The sequence below is a fragment of the Macaca mulatta genome, chromosome 3, assembly GCF_049350105.2.
Source record: "Macaca mulatta isolate MMU2019108-1 chromosome 3, T2T-MMU8v2.0, whole genome shotgun sequence".
In the NCBI taxonomy this organism is placed as follows: Eukaryota; Metazoa; Chordata; class Mammalia; order Primates; family Cercopithecidae; genus Macaca; species Macaca mulatta.
The window spans coordinates 48,179,930-48,207,061 of NC_133408.1; the positions used below are offsets into that span (position 1 = coordinate 48,179,930).

Here is a 27,132-nt window from a genome sequence, read left to right on the forward strand (position 1 = left end):
CAATTAGACCGCTGGTGCTGGTTCAGGGAGTTGGGTGGTCCAGGGGCTAGGGCTGCCTGGTCCAGTCACCCTTTACAAGGATGGGTAAAGCTGGACCTCCCCAAAGATCTGGATTCCCCACAAGGTTCCCAAACCCTGATAGCAAACGCACACAACAGAGCCTGTCTGTGCTGGCACAGGGCCCTTCTGTTCCTGCTGTTGCAGGCAGTCAGGCCTGCCTGAGGAGTCGAGGGTGTTCAGAAATAACATGTCCCCTTGGGTCTTTGGGTGCGGGCTTGGGAGAGGCCCCTGTGATGTTTGCCCTGGGCAGGGACGGGCCATGGCCTTTCGTCACCTCTGTGTCTGGCCAGGGGTGGAGACCAGGACCATAAAGTCTCAGGTGTGAGTGGGCACCCCGCCCAGGAGAAGGGTTGGAAGCTGGGGACCCCAGGGAAAGCCCTGGACATTTGGAAAGGACCATGTCGAGGCGGGGAATGGGGAGGGATGGCTGGAAGAGAGAGGGGCTTCTCGGGGGTGGGAGTGGAGGGTCTTTCACTTGGTCTGGCCTGTTGCCAGCTGCCCCTTCCATGGTTCTGAACTTCTCCCTCCATGGTCACCCGCTCCCTGGTGCTTCTTGGCCCCCACCTCTTGTCACCCATGGTGTGCTCACACCTCTAGCTTCCATCCCTCCCTCCTGCACTGCCCCACCCACAGTGCCTGTGACTTCCGCTGAGAGAGAGGGACCCTGGCTCAGCGCAGTGACTTCTCCAGGACTTATGAGGGAGGAGGGTGGACAGGCTGCCCTTCGTTTAACTCCCCGTGGTCACCACGTGCTACCTGCTCAACGCCATCACCTCACCTCTACCCTGGGACAGGCACTGCTCTTCTTCAAGGCAAAGGTCTCTGGGGTCCTTTTTATAGCTGATCCCTTCCTGGGAGGCTTTCATTTCTTGGTCCCTCTTGACGGGGGAAGGTGGGCAGCCAGGGGCCCGTTCCCTGGGAAATGCTGGTGATCTGGATTCCGACGCTGGCTCTCTGGCTCTCTGCGTCCTTTACTGCTACATTGACACAGGGTGAGTGCCCCTGGGCTGATGCTCTGGGTCCAGTGCTCCTGGGTGGTCATAGTACACGCCCCTGCCTCAGGCAGCAGGGTTGCAGGTGGCCTCCTCCCCTTTGCATGGCAAGGGGCTGCCACAGGGCTGGAGACCCGTGCTGTGACCTCATCTTGCCTTGGGGCTGCTGAAGGGGTCACTGTGGAGACCTGTGGGTGCCTGTGGTGTGCAGGGGATGGTCTGCACACAGCCCCTGGCCGTGGGGTGGCTGAAATCCACAGCTTCTGCCCTCCAGGCTCCCCCCGGAGGATAAGGGGGTTTTGTCACAGACAGTGGGCTCTGCCCACCCTCCTCCTGGGGGCTTTATCTGCTGGAGGGATGGGTCTTTCCAAGCCTCACAGGGGCACTGCACATGCTGCCAGCCCTGGTCGGGAGAGAGGGAATCCAGAGGGCTGTCTGACAGTGTCCTCTCTTGACCTGGGGGAGCCTCAGGTGCACCTGGGGAATCCCCTCCATTTAGAAATGACTGACGGGGCCGGTTGTGGTGGCTCATGCCTGTAATCCCAATACTTTGGGAGGCCGAGGTGGGTGGATCACCTGAGGTCGGGAGTTTGAGACCAGCCTGGCCAATATAGTGAAACCCCGTCTCTAATAAAAATACAAAAATTAGCTGGTCATGGTGTGGCACCCCTGTAATCCCAGCTACTTGGGAGGCTGAGGCAGGAGAATCACTAGAACATGGGAGGCGGAGGTGGAGGTTGCAGTGAGGTGAGATGGCACCACCGCCCTCCAGTCTCACAACACGAGTAAAAAACCATCTAAAAAAATGGCTGAGGGGCTGCGGGAAAAGACAGGAGTTTGGGGGTCCTTGCTCAGCCTGGTGGTGGCTGTGTCTGAGAGATGGCTCTGACCTGCTGATTTCCCTCATAAAAAGCAGACTTTCTGATTCCTTCCTGGCAGGGGTGGACAGGGATGAGGAGAGGTGGGAGAGGGAGACCTTGAGTTGAAGGCTGTGGGGAGGGCAGAAGGGGTCGTGAGGGGGCAGGGAGCTGATGTGGGGGTCTCTGGAGCCCTGCAGGACACCTTCGAGGTAACCCACCAGGGAAGTCCCACCATCCTCCTAGCCAGGGACTCAGGCCCTCCGAGGCGGCTTCTGTCTGCCAAGCCTTGACAGATGAGACCTCTTTACCCCACCCGGACATGTTCGGAGAGAGGTACAGGCGGGGAGGAGCTGATGGGAGAGTTTCAAGGGCTGGAGTGATGAACTCTGTGGATTTGGGGACATTATGAGAGTTTATTAATAACGTATAGATTCCCTTTAAGTTCATATACAGGAGTGGGAAGCTGTGGGCCTGGATGGGTCTTAGGAGGGGTCCTTCGCATCCCTGCTCCCAAGGCCTGGCCCAGCAGATCTCTCTAGTCAGATTATTCAAGGAGAGGGTGATGGAGGTGATGACAGTGATGATGAAGGCCCCAGGAGTCAGCAGGTGGCATTGCCTCGGTGTACCCAGCCGAGTGTTAGAGATGGCCCCTAAGCAACCAAAGCCCCTGTCCCTGAGGTGCTTATAATTGTGTGGCAAAGATAACACAGGTGAACCCCTTCGTGTGTAAAACAGTCAGAAAACCATCTATCTATGGCCAGTGCAGAAAGCAGGAGGGTGTGAGGCCAGGCAAGTAGGACCACTCCGGAGGGCTTTGGAAGGTCTGATTAGATCCAGAGACCCCTGCCCTCCTCTTGTAGAGAGCTCTGCCCTTCACAAGGCCATTCCCCAGCACGTAGCTCATATGATTGTCACCAGGAGGACTGTGTAAGGAAGTCAGGGCAGATAAGGATATGGAGGCTCAGAGAGGATGAGTGATTTGCCTGGGGCCACACAGCAAATAATGAACATGGCCATCACTTGACAGGCGATTTGCGCCCTGCGCCCCTCTTCCCCTCTAGAGGACCCCAGTTCTCTGCACCCACACCTCTCCTTATAGGACCCCAGTTCTCTGCACCCACGCCCCTTTGCCTCTAGAGGACCCCAGTTCTCTGCACCCATGCCTCCCCTCCCCCTCTAGAGGACCCCAGTTCTCTGCACCTGTGCCTCTCCTCCCCTAGAGGACCCCAGTTCTCTGCACCTTTGCCTTTCCTCCCCTAGAGGACCCCAGTTCTCTGCACCTGTGCCTCTCCTCCCCTAGAGGATGCCAGTTCTCTGCACCCATGCCTCTCCTCATCTAGGGACCCCAGTTCTCTGCACCTGCACCTCTCCTCCTCTAGTGGACCCCAGTTCTCTGCACCCGCGGCTCTCCTCCTCTAGCAGACCCCAGTTTTCTGTACCCGTGCCTCTCCTCCTGTAGCAGACCCCAGTTCTCTGAAAACCATGCCCTGCTCCAGGAATGGATTCTGGGTCCTTGGGGAGCAGTTTAGATGTCAGATCAGAGACTACCAGTGGCATCTGTAGCTTTTTTTTTTTTTTTTTTTTTGAGACTGAGTATTGCTCTTTTGCTCAGCAGACTGGAGTGCAGTGGCGGGATCTCAGCTCACTGCAACCTCCACCTTCCGGGCTTAAGCAACCCTCCTGCCTCAGCCTCCCAAGTAGTGGGGATGACAGGCACCTGCCACCATGCCCAGCTAATTTTTGTAATTTTAGTAGAGAGGGGATTTCACCAAGTAGGCCAGGCTGGTCTCGAACTCCTGATCTTGTGTTCTGCCCACCTTGGCCTCCCAAAGTGCTGGGATTATAGGTGTGAGCCACTGTGCCCGGCCCTAACTTTAAAACATTTTTTTATTAAAAAATAAAATATTTTTGCCCATGCTAGTCTCAAACTCCTGCCCTCAAGCAATCCTCCCACCTTGGTCTCCCAAAGCGCTGGGATTATAAGCATGAGTGAGCCACCATGCCTGGCCCATTTTTAATATTTTAATATATTGAGTGTGGGGTGACATGGAGTTTCTGGGAGGAGCTGTTCTGGAGTCCTGTGGCTCCCGGACAAGGGACGCAGTCTTGAACTCTACCTTCTCCAAGTGCTGCAAAGGGCACAAGGGCCAGAAAATGCCAGGGACCCACATGGGGACTGGAAATATTTTTAATATTTTTGGGGTGTGGGGGTCTCTGGGCCTTCCCACACCCCAATGAGCTGTGGGTGACCCCAGCTCATCCCAGTGCCACCCAAGATTAGATCTTCTCCAGGGAATCTGATTACCCATATCCCAATTCTCTCCCTAGCTCCGTGTAAGTTCAGACAATGTGGTTCTGAATTTGTAAGGCCTTTGAGCATCTGTTAATATAATACTTCCTTCCTGTACTACTTCTCAACCGCCACCAAACTCAAACGCTGCCTCTCCCTCTCCCCGTACCCTCATCAGCGCAGATGGAAGGCCCCCAGAGGTCCCCTCTGTGCCCCTCCAGCCCCGGGCCCCCTCTCGTAGCTCCAGCAGCAGACTGGGCTGTGGCCGTTTCTGCCCCAATCCCATCTCATTAACTCTCCTATAAACTGTTTATTCCCCCTGCCTCCTCCAGAGCACCTGCCCAGGCAGAGCCAGCCTTTGGTGTTTGCTGAATGCGTAAGTCTATTACTCTCTGTATAAAACAGCACTCCTTGTAATTGCTTCAGATTTTACATCACTCGAGTTTCAAAGGTTGCCCCTTTGTCTATTGTGAACAAATCTGTTCTCAGCTCCACCACTCTCTTCCCAAATTTATAGATGTTAACCATTTCCACTCCCAGCTTCACCTTTCTCAGCTAAAGAGTGCTGACCCCTTCAGACCCCTGACCCTGCCCTTCCGGGGCAGACACTTGGTCCCTCTCCCCTGCACCATCCCCTCCTGGACCCTTACTAGGAACACTTGGGAGCTTCATGTGCACAAAACAGGATACCAGTTCCAGTCCCCATGTGGGTCCCTGGCATTTTCTGGCCCTTGTGCCCTTTGCAGCACTTGGAGAAGGTAGAGTTCTAAACTGCGTCCCTTGTCCGGGAGCCGCAGGACTCCAGAACAGCTCCTCCCAGAAACTTCACGTCACCCCACACTCAAAAGGCGCAACTGGAGACCCTTGTCTTCCACCAAAGAGAGGCTCCTTCCTCCCGGTCAATACAGCCTCCTGGACCGTCCATCTCCTATGCCAGGGTGGCTCTCGGTGCCTCTCAAGAGGCTTCTTTTAAATGAGGATGGTAGAAATACAAGCCATAATATCACAGATAAAGAGTTCTTTTCTGATTTTTTAAGATTGTTATTATTATTATTTGAGACAAGGTCTCTCTCTGTTGCCCAGGCTGGAATGCAGTGGCATAATCACAGCTCACTGCAGCCTCGACCTCCTGGGCTCAAGCATTCCTCCTGTCTCAGCCTCTCAAGTAGCTGGGACTACAGGTGCACACCACCACACCCAGCTAATTTTTTTTCTCGTATTTTTTGTAGAGATGGGGCCTCACTATGTTGCTCAGGCTGGCCTCGACCTCCTGTGCTCAAGCTGTCCTCCCACCTCAGTCTCCCAAAGTGCTGGGATTACAGGTATAAGCCACTGCACCTGGCCAAGACTTCTTTTCAACAGGATGTGCAGTAAATAAGACACAGTAGAGGAAATAATTATGAAGATAAGTCAGTAAAAACTGAAGATAAATCAGTTTTTATATTCAGTCAATTGACTGAAGATACGTCAATAAAAATTACTCAACCTGAAATCCAGAAAGGGGTGGTGGGGATTTGTGCAGAACAGAGCACCCAAGAGCTATAGTCCAATATGGAATGTCCTAACATACATGTCATTGGAATCTCAGAAGGAGAAGAGAGAGAGAACAGAGCAGGAGAAATATTTGAAGACAATAATCACTAAGAATTTCCCAAAACTAAAAGAAGGACCACAAACCACAGACATTATAGTCAGAGTCAAATTGTTGAAAATCAAAGATAAAGAGAGAAAAAAAATTTTTGAGACAGGGCCTCACTCTGTCACCCAGGCTGGAGTGCAATGGTGCAATCACAGCTCACCGCAGTCTATAATTCCTGTACTCAAGAGATCTTCTCCCCTTAGCCTCCCAAGTAGCTAAGACTACAAGCATGTGCCACTATGACCAGCTCATTTTTTTTTTTTTTAAATCCTTATGTTGCCCGAGCTGGTCTCGAACTCCTGGACTCAAGGGATCCTCCTGCCTCGGCCTCCCAAAGTGCCAGGATTACAGGCATGAGCCATCACATCCATCTTAATTTTTTTTTTTTTTTTTTTTGAGACGGAGTCTTGCTCTGTCGCCCAGACTGGAGTGCAGTGGCCAGATCTCAGCTCACTGCAAGCTCCGCCTCCCGGGTTTACGTCATCCTCCTGCCTCAGCCTCCTGAGTAGCTGGGACTACAGGCGCCCGCCACCACGCCCGGCTAGCTTTTTGTATTTTTTAGTAGAGACGGGGTTTCACCATGTTAGCCAGGATGGTCTCGATCTCCTGACTTCGTGATCCACCCGTCTCGGCCTCCCAAAGTGCTGGGATTACAGGCTTGAGCCACCGCGCCCGGCCAATTTTTTTTTTTTTTTGCTTTTGATTTCTAAGCACTTTTATTTTAAAAATGTGAATTATACAATCCCAACACACACAACACACACACACACACACACACACACACACACACACCCTATAAGCACATTAAATACTACTTTGCCATGACAGCTCAGTGTACTTCACAATTCTTAACACTATTCTATGTGGAATACAAAATGCCTTTTTATCTGAATTAACATGCATTAGAGTTTTAGTATATGTGAAAATAAAGGAATTATAAATCAGTAGGAAAGATATTAAGGTAGAAGCATCACCAATCAGCTAGCTCAGTAGATGCTATCTATATTTATTTTCTACCTTTATGGAACAAGAACCTGCTAACAGTCTTAGGTAAATGGTAAAGTAACATATTTTTGCCTTGATGCCATTAGTCACAATGCCATGAGGTAACTGCTATGTGATTTCCCATTTGCAAGGAAACATATTAATTCAATTTCTACTCAATATACAATTAGGTTGTAGGGATACAGATAGCTCATTTGAGTTATCTGAGTTTTTCATCTTTATATCTAAAAATCTAATCTGAAAATAGTAAAAGCAGAAAACACTGATTTAAAACCTTAGATGCTACTGTAATAAAAGTTATGTTTATAAACATGTCAGTATATTCCTTCAACTTCAGGAATCTTGAATTTCCTTGCTAGAAGGCTTTTTTCCTCAAAGATTCCTTTTAGGCTTACTTTGGTGTTCAGGATCTCCAATTATAAATGTAGTCTCTCAGCACCACATTCCGTAAAGCTGATTTCCCAAGTAATGGTATTTGACTAAGTTGCTCCAAAGTGTTAGGGTGCAAACCACAGTTAGTAAGCTCCTTATGAACAACCTCCATATCAAGTACTTTGTCCACTGGCAGGCAGATGTTAAATACAGCAGTTGGCTCGTGTGGATGTAGTACTGCAGAGAAAGACCCACTCTGTGAAGATTTGAGCAGCATGGTCAGTGAATGCAGAGAATGAGGCATGATAGGACCTGTAATCTCCAAACTAAACTGGTCTCTGTATCCAGAAAGAGCTTGTGTCTTCACATATACACTTCGTGCTCCTCATATCCCAAGCTTGTTCCAGATGCTGTCTCCTTCTTATGGCCACTTTCTTTTATTAAAGGCAGAGAAAATTCAATACCTTCATTTCTCATAGCTTCTCTTAAACCTCGAGTTGTAGGAGATATGAGACCTGTGATGAAGTCACTTCCAGCTAATCCTGCTCCTCTGAACAGGACAGTAAACTGATAGGTACAAACGTAGAAATAGGGGCTAAGTTTTGTCTTCAGCAAATTATATAGAGAAGTAAAGCTCACGGACCAGTCACTCATTAAAACATGCTGCAGGGTTGCATCATTTGACCAAGGACTTGTCTTTCCAGCCATTTTTCTATCAGCTCCAATACGAGGGTCCAGTGGTAGCCAAGACAAAGCAGGCTGGAGCCAATAGATAAGGCTCTGCTAGAAGGCACAACGGAGCTCAGTGGAGAGTTTGGGATCCTGTATACTTTTAGGCAAAGTAACTTCTGTTGCCCTACAATGCTGGACAAGACCTTGAGCCTCTTCCTGTGCTTTCAAATGATCTGCCCAGGTAAAGGGTTGAGAAGAGATGAAAAGGAGTCGGGTTTTAATACTCCAGTCCACAGGTAACTCAGTATTTTCTGAGGATGGAATATCAGACTCGGAGAACGATACATGTGAAGTCTGGGGTAATTCAGTAACAGTTGTTCTTTCAGGGAACTTCTCTTGCCATAGCAAATCATTTTCTTGATTAGAATCTAAAAACGGGCCCGGCGCCTCCGGCTGCTCGCGGGCCGGCCCGTCGGGGAGCTCCGCGGCGACCCGCGGTCGGTTGTCCAGGCGGGCGAAAGGGTTCCTCTGGGCAGCGGCCGGGCCGCCGCCACCGCCTCTGCCCCCCGCGGCAGGGAAAGGGCGAAGGTGCAACCCCGCCGCCAGGGCGGCTCGGCGGGCCGCCGGCTCCGGCAGCTCACGGGGCGGGGAGGCGGCAGCTCCACGGCTCCGGGCCCTTTTCTGTCGGCTTTCGGAAGCTGGGTGAGTAGCAGGGAACTGATTGGGCCACGACGCGCGGCGGCTGAGGCCGGCCTCCCAAAGCACTGGGATTACAAGGCATGAATCACTGCACCCAGCTGATGAAGAGAAAATCTTGAAGGCAGCCTGTCTTAGTCAGCTTGGGCTACCATAGCAGAGACCATAGACTGAATGGCTTAAATAATAGATATTGGCCGGTTACGGTGGGTCATGCCTGTAATCCCAGCACTTTGGGTGGTTGAGGTGGGAGGATAGCTTAAGCCCAGGAGTTCGAGGCAGGCCTGGGCAACAAAGTAAGACTTCCATCTAAAAAACAACAAAAAATATAGAGATTTATTTCTCACAGCTCTGAAGGCTGCAAAGTTCAAGACCAAGGTGCTGGCCGTTTTAGTGCATGGTGAGCACCTACATTTTCATACCTCGGCCCATAGCAGGGGCTGGGGCAATGGCAGTGGATCCATCCCGGAAGCCCTCCCCTGAGACCCAAGGCCTCCAGGACAGCTCCACCCAGAAACCTCACCATCACCCCAAACTCAACAGACTCAACTGGAAACCCTTGTCATCCAGCAAAAAGAGGCTCCTCTCCTCCCAGTCAACACAGCCTCCTGGACCATACATCTCAGTGCCCCTCAGCCAACCATCAGGTGGAGCCCCCATTTCCAGGGGAGTTGGGTTCCCAGCTGGACCTTCATGTCCTCCCCCCAGGATGGCTTTGGGTGCCTCTCAATGGCCTCTCTGACGCTGATCTGCCCTACAGAGGCATTTCCAGGCCTACTCAGCCCACAGAGGTTCCTCTGATGTCTAAATATCTCAGCTTATGAGGCCGGATGTGGTGGCTCATGCCTGTAATCCCAGCACTGTGGAAGGTCAAGAGGGGTGGATCACCTGAGGTCAGGAGTTTGAGACCAGCCTGGCCAACACGGTGAAGCCCTGTCTCTACTAAAAATGCAAAAATTAGCTGGGCATGGTGGTGTGTACATGTAATCCCAGCTATTTGGGAGGCTGAGGCAGGAGAATTGCTGCAACCTGGGAGGTGGAGGCTGCAGTGAGCTGTGATCATACCACGGCACTCCAGCCTGGGTGACAGAGCAAGACTCTGTCTCAAATAAATAAATAAACAAACATCTCAGCTTGGTCTTACTGCTCTTGTCACCTACAAATGCACCTGCACCACCACTCTCTCCCCAGCAAACATCACGCTCAATCCAGCACATGTCCCCTCATCTTTCAGGGCATTCCTGCGCCTTAGCTCCCCTGCAGAGCAGTGGAAATGATTTTTCTGCCTTCTCAGGGTAGTCTTCCCTCATTCTACTGTCTGCTTCTCCAAAACCTCACCAGTTCTCAGTGTGCACTGGAGCACCCAGAAGAGGGTGCAGAGAGTAGGAAGGAAATCAAGCTACAGATGCTGGGCCAGGCGTGGTGGCTTATACCTGTCGTCCCAGCACTTTGGGCGGCCGAGGCGGGTGTATCACTTGAAGCCAGGATTTCGAGACCAGCCAAGCCAACATGGCAAAACCTGCTCTCTAGCAAAAATACAAAAAAAAAAAAAAAAAAAAATTGCTGAGCATGGCGGCACACGCCTGTAATCCCAGCTACTCAGGAGGCTGAGGCAGGAGAATCACTTGAACTAGGACAGAGGTTGCAGTGAGCCGAGATCATGTCACTGCACTCCAGCCTGGATGACAGAGTGAGACTCTGTCTCAAAAAAGCAATTCTCCTGCCTTAGTCCCCCGAGTAGCTGGGATTACAGATGTGCGCCACCAAGCCTGGCTAAGTTTTGCATTTTTAGTAGAAATGGGGTTTCACCCTTTTGGCCAGGCTGGTCTCAAACTCCTGACCTCAAGTGGTCTGCCTGCCTTGACCTCCCAAAGTGATTGCAGGCATGAGCCACTGCGCCCAGCCTCAAATTACCCTTTTAAAGCAAACCAACCCACCTGTAAACCCACCATCTAGGCGAGAACATCTATTCTTCATACCTTTGCCCAAACTGGATAGACTCAATCTTCCTAATAGTTACCACCTAGGAAGGTCAAACAATGTGCTAGGTCCAAACTAGTTTTTTTTTTTTTTTTTTTTTGAGATGGAGTCTTGCTCTGTTGCTCAGGCTAAAATGCAGTGGTGTGATCTTGGCTCACTGCAACCTTTGCCTCCTGGGTTCAAGCGATTGTCCTGCCTCAGCCTCCCGAGTAGCTGGGACGACAGGCACCCGCCACCATGCCAGACTAATTTTTGTATTTCTAGTAGAGATGGGGTTTTGCCGTGTTGCCCAGCCTGGTCTCGAACTCCTGACCTCAAGTGATCCCTTGGCCTCCCAAAGTGCTGAGATTACAGGCATGAGCCTCCACTCCTGGCCCAGACTAGTATTTTTGAGTGTTTCCTTTGGTTATCTGTGTTTCCTTTTCTGGACCTAGCCCCAACTCTTCAGATAATAAAATGACTTCAGACGGAATTCTGTGTTAATTGCTCTCACAGTTTTGTCTGGCCTGTGGGGTCCTACTAGGGGCAGGATGGAGCCGGGGGGCAGATTAAGGGACAGAGCAGACTTGAAGGAGAGCGCGGTTGCACCGTCTCCCCAGCAGGAGGAATTGAAACTAAGGAGAGGCTGCAGGAGTCGGCCCAAACTCCAGAGTCCAAGCCCTTGGTCAAGGGTACCCTCCATGGGCGTGGGGGAGGAAGGGCAGTTTCCAGGTAGCTCCACGTGGGCCAGGCAGGCTGTGGGGCTGGGCCACCAGCGACTCTCCCTGCCTGACACCTCCTGGATTTGTCCTTTTCCCTCGTGTCCCTGCTTCCCACAGCACTGACGTCTGTCCAGATGCAGAGAGAAGGGAGGAAGAGGGGTGAGGTGGGGCGGTGCAAAGGTGAGGCTGTGCTCAGTAGAACAGATAACCAGCACTTTCATTGCGTGCACGTCCCGGTCCCTGCCGCTGTCCTGGCCCTGGAACCTGCTCTGCACCAGCCCTCTGCCTGCTGGGCCAATGCAGCTGCTGGGGCTCCTCGGCCTCCTCTGGATGCTCAAGGCCTCCCCAGGGGCCACAGGTAAGGGGGAGAGGCGGGAGGGGGCTGGAGAGAAGCTCCTGATGTTATGTTCCAGGGGAGTGGAGGAGAAGGTGGCTCTGAGGCCTGGGGATGGGGAATGAGGAGGGGCTTCTCTCAGCTCTGGGTGCAGGGAGAACCGAGGCATGGCCTTGGGGGGATGAGGAAGGGTTTGGTAGAGGGAAAACGGAGGTTGAGAAGGAGCAAGGGAGCTGGGTCCCCGCTGCCACTCTCCACCAAGCACTGAACAGGTTGCAGGGGCTGCACCCCAACCTGTGTCTGCAGCGGGAGGGTGGAGGGTGGGAGTTACGTCTTCCCAGAGCAGTGCCCTTCCTGCCTTGGCTCCTTCTTGTCACCCGCCTCACGCCCCCAGCCCCAGTGCCCCCTCCAAACTGGCCTCTCCCTCCCCGAGAGCCCTTTGACCTCTGCCCCTGGTTTCCGACTTCCGGTTTCAGCCTCTTTGCCTTTTGTCCCTCAGCAGCTCCTCCCCAGCTCTGCTGTCACTCTCTCACCCCGGCCAGGGCCCATGTGTCTGGGCACGGCTGTTGGTACCAGGACCAGGGCAGGGAGCTTCTGAAGTCCACTTTGCTTCCAGGGGTGCGTCTGAGACTACCCGGCATGGGGTCCCAGGCTTCTCTCTTCTGCCCTGCAGGAACACCCCACAATTCCTCTGTACTTCTCTTGTCCCTGTTCTCCAGTGTCTGCCTCTGATCCCTGACCCCAGAGGCCCATGAGTTCCCTTCTCAGTCACCTCCAGGGGCACATCCTGGAGTCAAGTGGTGTAACTTGGGGCTTCTCATAATTCCTGACCCCACTTCCCTGACACCCGCGAGCTAGGCTGAGACTTGACACCCCAGCTCTCACCCACAAGATGGGCTGTGCCTGAGGTGAGGGGCAGCAGGTCCAGTATTTTCCACTTCCCGTCTGCTGTGGCTGCCGGTCTTCCTTGCCTGTGACTGCCCCCAACAGCAGGATCTCTGATCCTAAGTCACACCATCTGTGAAATGGGTTGAAATCCACATGCTGGGGTTCATGTTTGTAAACTAATGAATCCTGTGGCCAAAATGGAAGAGTTATAGAAAAATATGTCTATTTTTGTGATGAACACTCACCGCTAAGCCTTAAGGTCTCCGGAACTCATCACACATGACTGCTGAGGTAGCTCCTTCTGGAAGTTTCCTTCTCCATCCTGTCTCTCTACCTCTCCGCGTGGTCCTCACTCCATGCCCCTTGAAGTCATTAGCGTGTGAGCTTAGCCTCTGTTTCTCCTTGATGTTACCTGTGCAGTTTTTTTTTTTTTTTTTGAGATGAAGTCTTGCTCTGTCGCCCAGGCTGGAGTGCAGTGGTGCGACCTTGGCTTCCTGTAGCCTCTGCCTTCCAGGTTCACGCGATTCTTCTGCCTCAGCTACAGGTGCACGACACCACACCTGGCTAATTTTTGTATTTTTTTTTTCAGTAGAGATGGGGTTTCACCATGTTGGCCAGGCTGGTCTGGAACTCCTGACCTCAGGTGATCACCTGCTTTGGGCTCCCAAAATGCTGGGATTACAGGCGTGAGCCACTGCGCCTGGCCCTCTTTGGGCAGCTTTCTCTGTCTCATGGTTTTTGTGATGCATCCCCTGCTAGGATTTGGCTGTGTTCTCTCTTTTTCTCTTTGAAAGCGGGAGTCAGCCCAGACAGCAGCAGGGTGCAGGGAGAAGCCATGGTGGGAGCAGAAGGTTAATGGAGGGGATGGGAGGACTCCAGGCAGCAGCAGAGGGAGGAGAGGAAGGGGCAGAGGGAGGAGGGGCCTGCGTGTGACCAGAGGAGGGAAGGGAGGGGAGGGAGGCTCTGCCCAGCTTGGCTATCCCAGGACAGAAGGACCGGCCATGACAAGGCCAAGGCCGGGTGAGGAAGGAGCGCTCCCATGCCCCACTGCTCCCCTAGGAGCAGACAGGCAGTGGGCTCCAGCACCACAAAGCGCCCAGCTCCAAGCTGCCTCTGATGCAGGAGTGAGCTGTGGCATACCCTGCCCTCTGTGATGCTGCCTGGAAAATGGGAGTGAGTGAGTAACTTACATGAGTGATGTGACAAAATGACCCACGGACTTACCAGTGGATTCCTCTGCTCTGCTGCCAATGCAGGAACTGTATCTACGGCCACATCCATCTCTCATGTGCCTTTCCCCAGGGCGGAAGCAGCCCGCGCTGTGCTCAGCAATTCTCCACACTCCAGAGACCTGGCTGGGTGGCCACTCGGTGTCCCCCAGCTTGTCTCTTCTGCTCCTGGCCACAGGGAAAATGTACCTATGACGCTCGTTACCTCCCCCCATGACACACTCATCTCTGAAACACTGCTCACCTCTCCAGTCAGTTCCAACACCTCAACCACCCCGACGTCCAAGTTTGCTTTCAAGGTTGAAACCACTCCACCCACTGTGTTGGTCTATTCGGCCACCACTGAGTGCGTGTATCCAACGAGCTTTACAATCACCATCTCCCACCCCACCTCCATCTGTGTGACCACGACGCAGGTGGCCTTCACCAGCTCTTACACCCCCACTCCCGTGACACAGAAGCCAGTGACCACCCTCACCAGGACTTACCCTATGACCACTACTGAGAAAGGAACGTCAGCCGTGACATCTTCTTCCTCTACCACCTCTGGAAGGGAAACTCCCATAGTGACAGTGACACCCTCTTCCTCTGTGTCAGCCACAGACACAACCTTCCACACTATGGTCTCCTCTACAACTAGAATCTCAGAAAGGACTCCCCTGCCCACTGGAAGTGTCCATACAACCATGTCCCCAGCCCCAGTATTTACTACTCTCAAAACAGCAGTGACTTCCACTTCCCACATCACTTCTTCAATCACTTCCACAGATACAGTGACTTCTGTGACAACGACCACCTCCCGGCCCACAGCCACCAATACACTGTCATCACCCACCAGTACCATTTTATCTTCCACACCTGTCCTGAGCACAGAAACAATCACCAGTGGTATCCCAAACACCACTCCTCTATCTACCTTGGTGACCACACTCCCCACTACCATCACCAGGTCTACACCTACATCTGAGCCCACCTACCCTACTTCTCCCACTAGCACAGCCACAGACTCCACAACCAAAATCACCTGCTCCACAAGTGTGACAGGTACATTGTCCATGGAGACTTCACTCCCACCCACATCTTCCTCTCTCCCAACCACAGAAACAGACACAGCTCCTATGACAAACTTGGTAACCACCACTACTGAGATCACCTCCCACAGTACTCCCACCTTCTCTTCTTCAGCCATCTACTCTACAGTCAGCACATCCACAACTGCCATCTCCTCACTTCCCCCTACCTCAGGTACCATAGTGACTTCCACAACCATGACCCCGTCTTCTCTGGCTACAGACATCCCTTCGACAACACCAACAACTATAACCCACCCTTCTGTGGGCTCTACTGGCTTCCCGACTACAGGAACAGACCTCACATCGACATTCACTGTTTCCAGTTCCTCAGCAATGTCCATAAGTGTCATTCCATCTTCCCCCAGCATCCAGAATACAGAAACCTCATCCGTTGTCAGCATGACCTCTGCCACCACTCTCAGTGGGACACCAACTTTTGCAAGTACACACAGCACTCCAGCAAGTTCCCTCCTGACAACCTTCCCAGCAACATATTCATTTTCCTCTTCCATGTCTGCCAGTAGTGCTGGGACCACTCACACAGAGAGTATCTCCTCACCTCCAGCCATCACCAGTACACTCCACACAACAGTGGAATCCACCCTGTCACCTGCTACCACCACCTCATTCACAACTTCCACAACTATGGAACCACCTTCAACCACTGTAGCAACTACAGGAACAGGTCAGACCACCTTCCCCAGCTCTACAGCCACATTCCCTGAGACCACCACACTGACTCCTACAACTGACATGTCCACAGAATCTCTCACAACAGCTGAGACCACTCCTCCCATTACTTCATCAGTCACTTCCACAAATACAGTGACTTCTGTGACAAGTACCACCTCTCCTCTCACAACCACCAATTATTTTACATCACTGACCAGTATGACTCTGTCTTCTATACCTGTCCCAAGCACAGAAGCAATCACCAGTGGCACCACAAACACAATCCCTCCATCTATCTTGGTAACCACACTCCCCACTACAAATGTTTCATCTATGACTACATCTGAGACCACCTATCCTAATTCTCCAAGTGGCCCTGGTACAAACTCCACGACTGAAATCACCTATCCCACCACTATGACAGAGACATCATCCACTGCCACCTCTATTCCACCCACCTCTCCCTTGGTCTCAACCACAGAAACAGCCAAAACTCCTACCACAAACTTGGTAACCACCACCACCACCACCAAGATCACCTCACATAGTACCTCCAGCTTCACTTCTTCAACCATCTACTCCACAGACAGCACATATACAACTGCCGTCACCTCAGTTCCCACAACCTTGGGTACCATGGTGGCTTCTACATCCATGATTCCATTTACTCAGAGTACAGGTATCCCTACCTCACAACCAACAACCATCACTCCATCATCTGTGGGCATCACTAGTTCATTACCTGTAATGACAGACCTCACCTCAGTGTACACAGTATCCAACATGTCTGCAAGGCCAACAACTGTCGTTCCCTCATCTCCCACTGTCCAGAATACAGAAACCTCATCCTTTGTCAGCATGACCTCTGCCACCACTCCCAGTGGGAGGCCAACTTTTGCTAGTACACACAGCACTCCGACAAGTTCCCTCCTGATGACCTTCTCTGGGACGTATTCATTTTCGTCTTCCATGCCTGCCAGCAGTGCCCGGACCACTCACACAGAGAGTATCTCGTCACCTCCAGCCAGCACCAGTACACTCTACACAACAGAAGAATCAACCCCATCACCCACAACCACCACCTCATTCACCACATCCACAATGATGGAACCACCTTCAACCACTGTAGCAACTACAGGCACAGGTCAGACCACCTTCCCCAGCTCTGTAGCCACATTCCCTGAGACCACCACACTGACTCCTACAACTGACATGTCCACAGAATCTCTCACAACAGCCATGACTTCTACTCCTCCCATCACTTCTTCAGTCACTCCCACCAATACAGTGACTTCTATGGCAAGAACGACTTCCTGGCCCACAGCCAGTAATACGTTATCATCACTCACCAGTAGCATTTTATATTCTACACCTGTCCTGAGCACAGAAACAATCACCAGTCATAACACCAACACTACCCCTCTATCCACCTTGGTGACCACACTCCCCACTACCATCACCAGGTCTAGACCTACATCTGAGACCACCTACACTACTTCTCCCACTAGCACAGCCACAGATTCCACGACCGACATCAGCTACCCCACAAGTATGACAGGTACATTGTTCCCTGAGACTTCTCTCTCACCCACCTCTTCCTCTCTCCTAAACGTAGAAACTGCCACGACTCCTATCACAACCTTGGTAACCACCACCCCTGAGACCACCTCCCACAGTGTTCCCAGCTTCACTTCTTCAACCATCTACTCCACAAGCAGTACAACCACAACTGCCATCTCCTCAGCTTTGCCTACCTCAGGTACCATGGTGACTTCCACAACCATGACCCCATCTTCTCTGACTACAGACATCCCTTCGACAACATCCACAACTATCATCCACTCTTCTGTGAGCTCTACTGAATCCTTGACTACAACAACAGTCCTCTCCTCAACATTTGCTGTTTCCAGTACCTCAGCAGTGTCCACAAGTGACATCCCATCTTCCCCCAACATCCAGAATACAGAAACCTCATCCCTTGTCAGCATGACCTCTGCCACCACTCCCAGTGAGAGACCAACTCTCACAAGTACTGAGGGCACTCAGACAACTTCCCTCCTGACGAGCTTCCCAGCAACATATTCATTTTCCTCTTCCATGTCTGCCAGCAGTACAGGGACCACTCACACCGAGACTATCTCCTCACCTCCATCCATCACCAGTATACTCCACACAACAGCTGGATCCACTCCATCACCCATAACCAACACCTCATTCACAACCTTTACAACGATGGAAACATCTTCATCCACTGTAGCAACTAAAGGCACAGGTCAGACTACATTGACCAGTTCAGCAGCCACATCCCCTGAGACCACCACACTGACTCCTACCACAGGATCTTTCAAAACAGCAGTGAGATCTACTCTACTCAAGACTTCTTCAATCACCTCCACATCAGTGACTTCTAAGACAACAACCCCCTCAAACGGTACTCCCAGCTTCACTACCTCAATCAACACCACCGAGACCACCTCACACAGTACTCGCAGCTTCACTTCTTCAATTACCACCAGCAAGACCCCCTCACACAGTACTTCAATCACCACCATCGAGACCAGCTCACACAGTACACCCAGTTATGCTTCTTCCATCAGCACCACCGAGACCCCCTCACACAGTACTTCCAGCTTCACTTCTTCCATAACCACCTCTGAGACCCACTCACACGGTACTCCCAACTTCACTTCTTCGACCACCACCACCGAGACCACATCCCACAATACTCCCAGCTTCACTTCCTCAATCACAACCACCGAGACCACCCCACACAGTACTCCCAGCTTCACTTCTTCAATCACCACCACAGAGACTACATCCCGCAGTGCTCCCAGTTTCACTTCTTCAATCACCACCACTGAGACCCCCTCACATAGTACTCCCAGCATCACTTCTTTGATCACCACCACTGAGAGCACCTCACCCAGTACTCCCAGCTTCACTTCTTCAATCACCACCATCGAGACCAGCTCCCACAGTACACCCAGCTACACTTCTTCGATCAGAACCACCGAGACCACCTCGCACAGTACTCGCAGATTCACTTCCTCGATCACCACCACCGAGATCCCCTCACACAGTACTTCCAGCTTCACTTCTTCCATAACCACCTCTGAGACCCACTCACACGGTACTCCCAACTTCACTTCTTCGACCACCACCACCGAGCCCACATCCCACAATACTCCCAGCTTCACTTCCTCAATCACCACCACCGAGACCACCCCACACAGTACTCCCAGCTTCACTTCTTCAATCACCACCACAGAGACCACATCCCACAGTACTCCCAGTTTCACTTCTTCAATCACCACCACTGAGACCCCCTCACATAGGACTACCAGCTTCACTTCTTCAATCACCACCACTGAGACCACCTCACCCAGTACTCCCAGCTTCACTTCTTCAATCACCACCATCGAGACCAGCTCCCACAGTACACCCAGCTACACTTCTTCGATCAGAACCACTGAGACCACCTCACACAGTACTCCCATCTTCACTTCCTTGATCACCACCACTGAGACCCCCTCACAGAGTACTTCCAGCTTCACTTCTTCCATAACCACCTCTGAGACCCACCCACACGGTACTCCCAACATCACTTCTTCGACCACCACCACCGAGACCACATCCCACAATACTCCCAGCATCAATTCCTCAATCATCACCACCGAGACCACCCCACACAGCACTCCCAGCTTCACTTCTTCAATCACCACCACCGAGACCACAACCCACAGTACTCCCAGTTTCACTTCTTCAATCACCACCACTGAGACCCCCTCACATAGTACTCCCAGCTTCACTTCTTTGATCACTACCACTGAGACCACCTCACCCAGTACTCCCAGCGTCACTTCTTCAATCACCACCATCGACATCAGCTCCCACAGTACACCCAGCTACACTTCTTCGATCAGAACCACCGAGAGCACCTCACACAGTACTCCCAGATTCACTTCCTTGATCACCACCACCGAGACCCCCTCACACAGTACTTCCAGCTTCACTTCTTCCATAACCACCTCTGAGATCCACTCACACGGTACTCCCAACTTCACTTCTTTGACCACCACCACCGAGACCACATCCCACAATACTCCCAGCTTCACTTCCTCAATCACCACCACCGAGACCACATCCCACAGTACTCCCAGTTTCACTTCTTCAATCACCACCACTGAGACCCTCTCACATAGTACTCCCAACATCACTTCTTTGATCACCACCACTGAGACCATCTCACCCAGTACTCCCAGCTTCACTTCTTCAATCACCACCATCAAGACCAGCTCCCACAGTACACCCAGCTACACTTCTTCGATCAGAACCACTGAGATCACCTCGCACAGTACTCGCAGATTCACTTCCTTGATCACCACCACCGAGATCCCCTCACACAGTACTTCCAGCTTCACTTCTTCCATAACCACCTCTGAGACCCACTCACACGGTACTCCCAACTTCACTTCTTCGACCACCACCACCGAGCCCACATCCCACAATACTCCCAGCTTCACTTCCTCAATCACCACCACCGAGACCACCCCACACAGTACTCCCAGCTTCACTTCTTCAATCACCACCACAAAGACCACATCCCACAGTACTCCCAGTTTCACTTCTTCAATCACCACCACTGAGACCCCCTCACATAGTACTCCCAGCTTCACTTCTTCAATCACCACCACTGAGACCACCTCACCCAGTACTCCCAGCTTCACTTCTTCAATCACCACCATCGAGACCAGCTCCCACAGTACACCCAGCTACACTTCTTCGATCAGAACCACCGAGACCACCTCACACAGTACTTCCAGATTCACTTCCTTGATCACCACCACTGAGACACCCTCACAGAGTACTTCCAGCTTCATTTCTTCCATAACCACCTCTGAGACCCACTCACACGGTACTCCCAACTTCACTTCTTCGACCACCACCACTGAGACCACATCCCACAATACTCCCAGCTTCACTTCCTCAATCACCACCACCGAGACCACCCCACACAGTACTCCCAGCTTCACTTCTTCAATCACCACCACCGATACCACAACCCACAGTACTCCCAGTTTCACTTCTTCAATCACCACCACTGAGACCCCCTCACATAGTACTCCCAGCTTCACTTCTTTGATCATCACCACAGACACCACCTCACCCAGTACTCCCAGCTTCACTTCTTCAATCACCACCATCGACATCAGCTCCCACAGTACACCCAGCTACACTTCTTCGATCAGAACCACCGAGACCACCTCACACAGTACCCCCAGATTCACTTCCTCGATCACCACCACCGAGACCCCCTCACATAGTACGTCCAGCTTCACTACTTCCATGACCACCTCTGAGACCCACTCACACGGTACTCCCAACTTCACTTCTTCGACCACCACCACCGAGACCACATCCCACAATACTCCCAGCTTCACTTCCTCAATCACCACCACCGAGACCACCCCACAGTGTACTCCCAGCTTCACTTCTTCAATCACCACCACAGAGACCACATCCCACAGTACTCCCAGTTTCTCTTCTTCAATCACCACCACTGAGACACCCTCACATAGTACTCCCAGCTTCACTTCTTGGATCACCACCACAGACACCACCTCACCCAGTACTCCCAGCTTCACTTCTTCAATCACCACCACTGAGACCACCTCACCCAGTACTCCCAGCTTCACTTCTTCAATCACCACCATCGAGACCAGCTCCCACAGTACACCCAGCTACACTTCTTCGATCAGAACCACCGAGACCACCTCACACAGTACTCCCATCTTCACCTCTTTGATCACCACCACCGAGACCCCCTCACACAGTACTTCCAGCTTCACTTCTTCCATAACCACCTCTGAGTCCCACTCACACGGTACTCCCGACTTCACTTCTTCGACCACCACCACTGAGACCACATCCCACATTACTCCCAGCTTCACTTCCTCAATCATCACCACCGAGACCACCCCACACAGTACTCCCAGCTTCACTTCTTCAATCACCACCACAGAGACCACATCCCACAGTACTCCCAGTTTCACTTCTTCAATCACCACCACTGAGACCCCCTCACATAGTACTCCCAGCTTCACTTCTTTGATCATCACCACAGACACCACCTCACCCAGTACTCCCAGCTTCACTTCTTCAATCACCACCATCGAGACCAGCTCCCACAGTACACCCAGCTACACTTCTTCAATCAGAACCACCGAAACCACCTCATACAGTACTCCCAGATTCACTTCCTCGATCACCACCACCGAGACCCCCTCACACAGTGCTTCCAGCTTCGCTTCTTCCATAACCACCTCTGAGACCCACTCACACAGTACTCCCAACTTCACTTCTTTGACCACCACCACCGAGACCACATCCCACAATACTCTCAGCTTCACTACTTCAATCACCACCACCGAGACCACCCCACACAGTACTCCCAGCTTCACTTCTTCAATCACCACCACAGAGACCACATCCCACAGTACTCCCAGTTTCACTTCTTCAATCACCACCACTGAGACCCCCTCACATAGTACTCCCAGCTTCACTTCTTTGATCACTACCACTGAGACCACTTCACCCAGTACTCCCAGCTTCACTTCTTCAATCACCACCATCGAGACCAGTTCCCACAGTACACCCAGCTACACTTCTTCGATCAGAACCACCGAGACCACCTCACACAGTACTCCCAGATTCACTTCATCTATCACGACCACCGAGACCCACTCACAGAGTACTTCCAGCTTCACTTCTTCCATGACCACCTCTGAGACCCACTCACACGGTACTCCCAACTTCACTTCTTCGACCACCACCACAGAGACCACATCCCACAATACTCCCAGCTTCACTCCCTCAATCACCACCACCGAGACCACCCCACACAGTACTCCCAGCTTCACTTCTTCAATCACCACCACAGAGACCACATCCCACAGTACTCCCAGTTTCACTTCTTCAATCACCACCACTGAGACCCCCTCACATAGTACTCCCAGCTTCACTTCTTCAATCACCACCACTGAGACCACCTCACCCAGTACTCCCAGCTTCACTTCTTCAATCACCACCATCGAGACCAGCTCCCACAGTACACCCAGCTACACTTCTTCGATCAGAACCACTGAGACCACCTCACACAGTACTCCCATCTTCACCTCTTTGATCACCACCACCGAGACCCCCTCACAGAGTACTTCCAGCTTCACTTCTTCCATAACCACCTCTGAGTCCCACTCACACGGTACTCCCGACTTCACTTCTTCGACCACCACCACTGAGAACACATCCCACATTACTCCCAGCTTCACTTCCTCAATCACCACCACCGAGACCATCCAACACAGTACTCCCAGCTTCACTTCTTCAATCACCACCACAGAGACCACATCCCACAGTTCTCCCAGTTTCACTTCTTCAATCACCACCACTGAGACCCCCTCACATAGTACTCCCAGCTTCACTTCTTTGATCACCACCACTGAGACCACCTCACCCAGTACTCCCAGCTTCACTTCTTCAATCACCACCATCGAGACCAGCTCCCACAGTACACCCAACTACACTTCTTCAATCAGAACTACCGAGACCACCTCACACAGTACTCCCAGATTCACTTCCTCGATCACCACCACCGAGACCCCCTCACACAGTACTTCTAGCTTCACTTCTTCCATAACCACCTCTGAGACCCACTCACACGGTATTCCCAACTTCACTTCTTCGACCACCACCACCGAGACCACATCCCACAATACTCCCAGCTTCACTTCCTCAATCACCACCACCGAGACCACCCCACACAGTACTCCCAGCTTCACTTCTTCAATCACCACCACAGAGACCACATCCCACAGTACTCTCAGTTTCACTTCTTCAATCACCACTACTGAGACCCCCTCACATAGTACTCCCAGCTTCACTTCTTTGATCATCACCACAGAGACCACCTCACCCAGTACTCCCAGCTTCACTTCTTCAATCACCACAACCGAGATCACCTCCCACAGCAGTCCCCGCTTCAATTCTTCCATCACCATCACTGACACCACATCCCACAACACTCCAAACTTCACTTCTTGGATCACCACCACCGAGACCACATCCCACAGTACTCCCAGCTTCACTTCCTCAATCACCACCACCGAGACTACCCCACACAGTACTCCCAGCTTCACTTCTTCAATCACCACCACAGAGACCACATCCCATAGTACTCCCAGTTTCACTTCTTCAATCACCACCACTGAGTCCCCCTCACATAGTACTCCCAGCTTCACTTCTTTGATCACCACCACTGAGACCACCTCACCCAGTACTCCCAGCTTCACTTCTTCAATCACCACCATCGACATCAGCTCCCACAGTACACCCAGCTACACTTCTTCGATCAGAACCACTGAGACCACCTCAAACAGTGCTTCCAGCTTCGCTTCTTCCATAACCACCACTGAGACCCACTCACACAGTACTCCCAACTTCACTTCTTTGACCACCACCACCGAGACCACATCCCACAATACTCTCAGCTTCACTACTTCAATCACCACCACCGAGACCACCCCACACAGTACTCCCAGCTTCACTTCTTCAATCACCACCACAGAGACCACATCCCATAGTACTCCCAGTTTCACTTCTTCAATCACCACCACTGAGACCCCCTCACATAGTACTCCCAGCTTCACTTCTTTGATCACTACCACTGAGACCACTTCACCCAGTACTCCCAGCTTCACTTCTTCAATCACCACCATCGAGACCAGTTCCCACAGTACACCCAGCTACACTTCTTCGATCAGAACCACCGAGACCACCTCACACAGTACTCCCAGATTCACTTCCTCTATCACGACCACCGAGACCCACTCACAGAGTACTTCCAGCTTCACTTCTTCCATAACCACCTCTGAGACCCACTCACACGGTACTCCCAACTTCACTTCTTCGACCACCACCACCGAGACCACATCCCACAATACTCCCAGCTTCACTTCCTCAATCACCACCACCGAGACCACCCCACACAGTATTCCCAGCTTCACTTCCTCAATCACCACCACAGAGACCATATCCCACAGTACTCCCAGTTTCACTTCTTCAATCACCACCACTGAGACCCCCTCACATAGTACTCCCAGCTTCACTTCTTTGATCACCACCACTGAGACCACCTCACCCAGTACTCCCAGCTTCACTTCTTCAATCACCACCATCGAGACCAGCTCCCACAGTACACCCAGCTACACATCTTCAATCAGAACTACTGAGACCACCTCACACAGTACTCCCAGATTCACTTCCTCGATCACCACCACCGAGACCCCCTCACACAGTACTTCTAGCTTCACTTCTTCCATAACCACCTCTGAGACCCACTCACACGGTACTCCCAACTTCACTTCTTCGACCACCACCACCGAGACCACATCCCACAATACTCCCAGCTTCACTACTTCAATCACCACCACCGAGACCACCCCACACAGTACTCCCAGCTTCACTTCTTCAATCACCACCACAGAGACCACATCCCACAGTACTCCCAGTTTCGCTTCTTTAATCACCACCACTGAGACCCCCTCAGATAGTACTCCCAGCTTCACTTCTTTGATCATCACCACAGAGACCACCTCACCCAGTACTCCCAGCTTCACTTCTTCAATCACCACAACCGAGATCACCTCCCACAGCAGTCCCTGCTTCAATTCTTCGATCACCATCACTGAGACCACATCCCACAACACTCCAAACTTCACTTCTTTGATCACCACCACCGAGACCACATCCGGCAGTACTCCCAGCTTCACTTCTTCGATCAGCACCACCGAGACCATATCCCACATCACTCCAAGCTTCTCTTCTAAGATCACCACGACAGAGATCACCTCCCAGAGCACTCCCAGCTTCACTTCTTCGATCACCACCACCGAAACCATCTCACAGAGTACTCCCAGCTTCACTTCTTTTTTCACCACCACCGAGACCACCTCACTCAGTACTCCCACCTTCACTTCTTTGATCACCACCACCGAGACCACATCCCACAGTACTCCCAGCTTCACTTCTTTCATCACCACCAACGAGACCTCCTCACACAGTACTCCCAGCTTCACTTCTTTGATCACCATCACCGAGACCACCTCACACTGTACACCCATCTACACTTCTTCAATCGCCACGACCGAGACCACCTCCCACAGTACTCCCAGCTTTACTTCTTCGATCACCACCACAGAGACCACTTCACACAGTACTCCCAGCTTCACTTCTTCAATCACCACCACCGACACCACCCTACCCAGTACTCCCAGCTTCACTTCTTCAATCACCACCACCGAGACCACTTCACACAGCACTCCCAGGTACACGTCCTTGATCACCAAAACCGAGACCACCTCACATAGTACTCCCAGCTTCACTTCTTCGATCACCACCACAGAGACCTCCTCACACAGTATTCCGAGCTTCACTTCTTTGATCACCATCACCGAGACCACATTAAACAGTACTCCCAGCTTCACTTCTTCAATTACCACCACCGAGACCACCTCACACTGTACACCCAGCTACACTTCTTCAATCACCACGACCGAGACCACCTCCCACAGTACTCCCAGCTTTACTTCTTCGATCACCACCACAGAGACCACTTCACACAGTATTCCCACCTTCACTTCTTCAATCACCACCACCGACACCACCTCACCCAGTACTCCCAGCTTCACTTCTTCAATCACCACCACTGAGACCACCTCATACAGCACTCCCAGGTACACGTCCTTGATCACCAAAACCGAGACCAACTCACATAGTACTCCCAGCTTCACTTCTTTGATCACCACCACAGAGACCTCCTCACACAGTACTTCCAGCTTCACTTCCTTGATAACCGCAACCGAGACCACCTCACACAGTACTCCCTGCTTCACTTCTTCGATTAGCACCACAGAGACGCACTCACAGAGTACTCCCAGCTTCACTTCTTTAAACACCACCAGCGAGACCCCCTCACAGAGTACTCCCAGCTTCACTTCTTCAATCACCACCAACGAGACCACCTCACACATTTCACCCAGCTACACTTCTTCGATCGCAATCACTGAGAGCACTTCACAGAGTACTCCCAGCATCACTTCTTCGATCACCACTACTGAGACCACTTCACAGAGTACTCCCAGCGTCACTTCTTCAATCACCACCACCGAGACCACCTCAAACAGCACTGCCAGCTACACTTCTTTTATCACCACAACCGAGACCACCTCACACAGTATTCCCAGCTTCACTTCTTCGATCACCACCACCGAGACCCCCTCACACAGTACTTCCAGCTTCATTTCTTTGATCACAACAACAGAGACCACCCCACCCAGGACTCTCAGCATCACCTCTATGATCACCACCACCGAGACCACATCCCACAGCACTCCCAGCTTCACTTCATTGATCACTACCAACGAGACCACCTCCCACAGCACTCCCAGCTTCACCTCTTCTATCATCACCACAGAGACCACTTCTCACAGTACTCCCAGCTTCACTTCGTCGATCACCACCACTGAGACCACCCCACCCAGTACTCCCAGCATCACCTCTACGATCACGACCACCTAGACCACATCCCACAGCACTCCAAGCATCACTTCTTC

At 52.0% G+C, this 27,132-nt stretch overlaps 1 protein-coding gene, 1 long non-coding RNA gene and 1 pseudogene across 2 annotated transcripts in view; 1 reads left to right on the forward strand and 2 right to left on the reverse strand.

Moving 5' to 3' along the window:
• Window positions 1-7,447: 7,447 nt before the first annotated feature.
• On the reverse strand, window positions 7,448-8,811 carry LOC100430179 (protein downstream neighbor of Son pseudogene; annotated as a pseudogene).
• Window positions 8,812-11,411: 2,600 nt separating this feature from the next.
• LOC719481 (uncharacterized) overlaps window positions 11,412-27,132 on the forward strand; it is a 29,711-nt gene continuing 13,990 nt past the window's right edge. Inside the window, exons 1-2 of the mRNA XM_028845612.2 lie at window positions 11,412-11,625; window positions 13,746-27,045. Coding sequence (XP_028701445.2) covers window positions 11,565-11,625; window positions 13,746-27,045 — 13,361 coding nt within the window. The 5' untranslated portion in view covers window positions 11,412-11,564. The remainder of the gene's footprint in view (window positions 11,626-13,745; window positions 27,046-27,132) is intronic.
• LOC144339739 (uncharacterized) lies at window positions 12,483-13,849 on the reverse strand. The gene is made up of 3 exons (XR_013415113.1): window positions 13,714-13,849; window positions 12,735-12,851; window positions 12,483-12,619 (listed from the first exon to the last, which is right to left on the reverse strand). It is a non-coding gene; the product is annotated as an uncharacterized LOC144339739 (long non-coding RNA).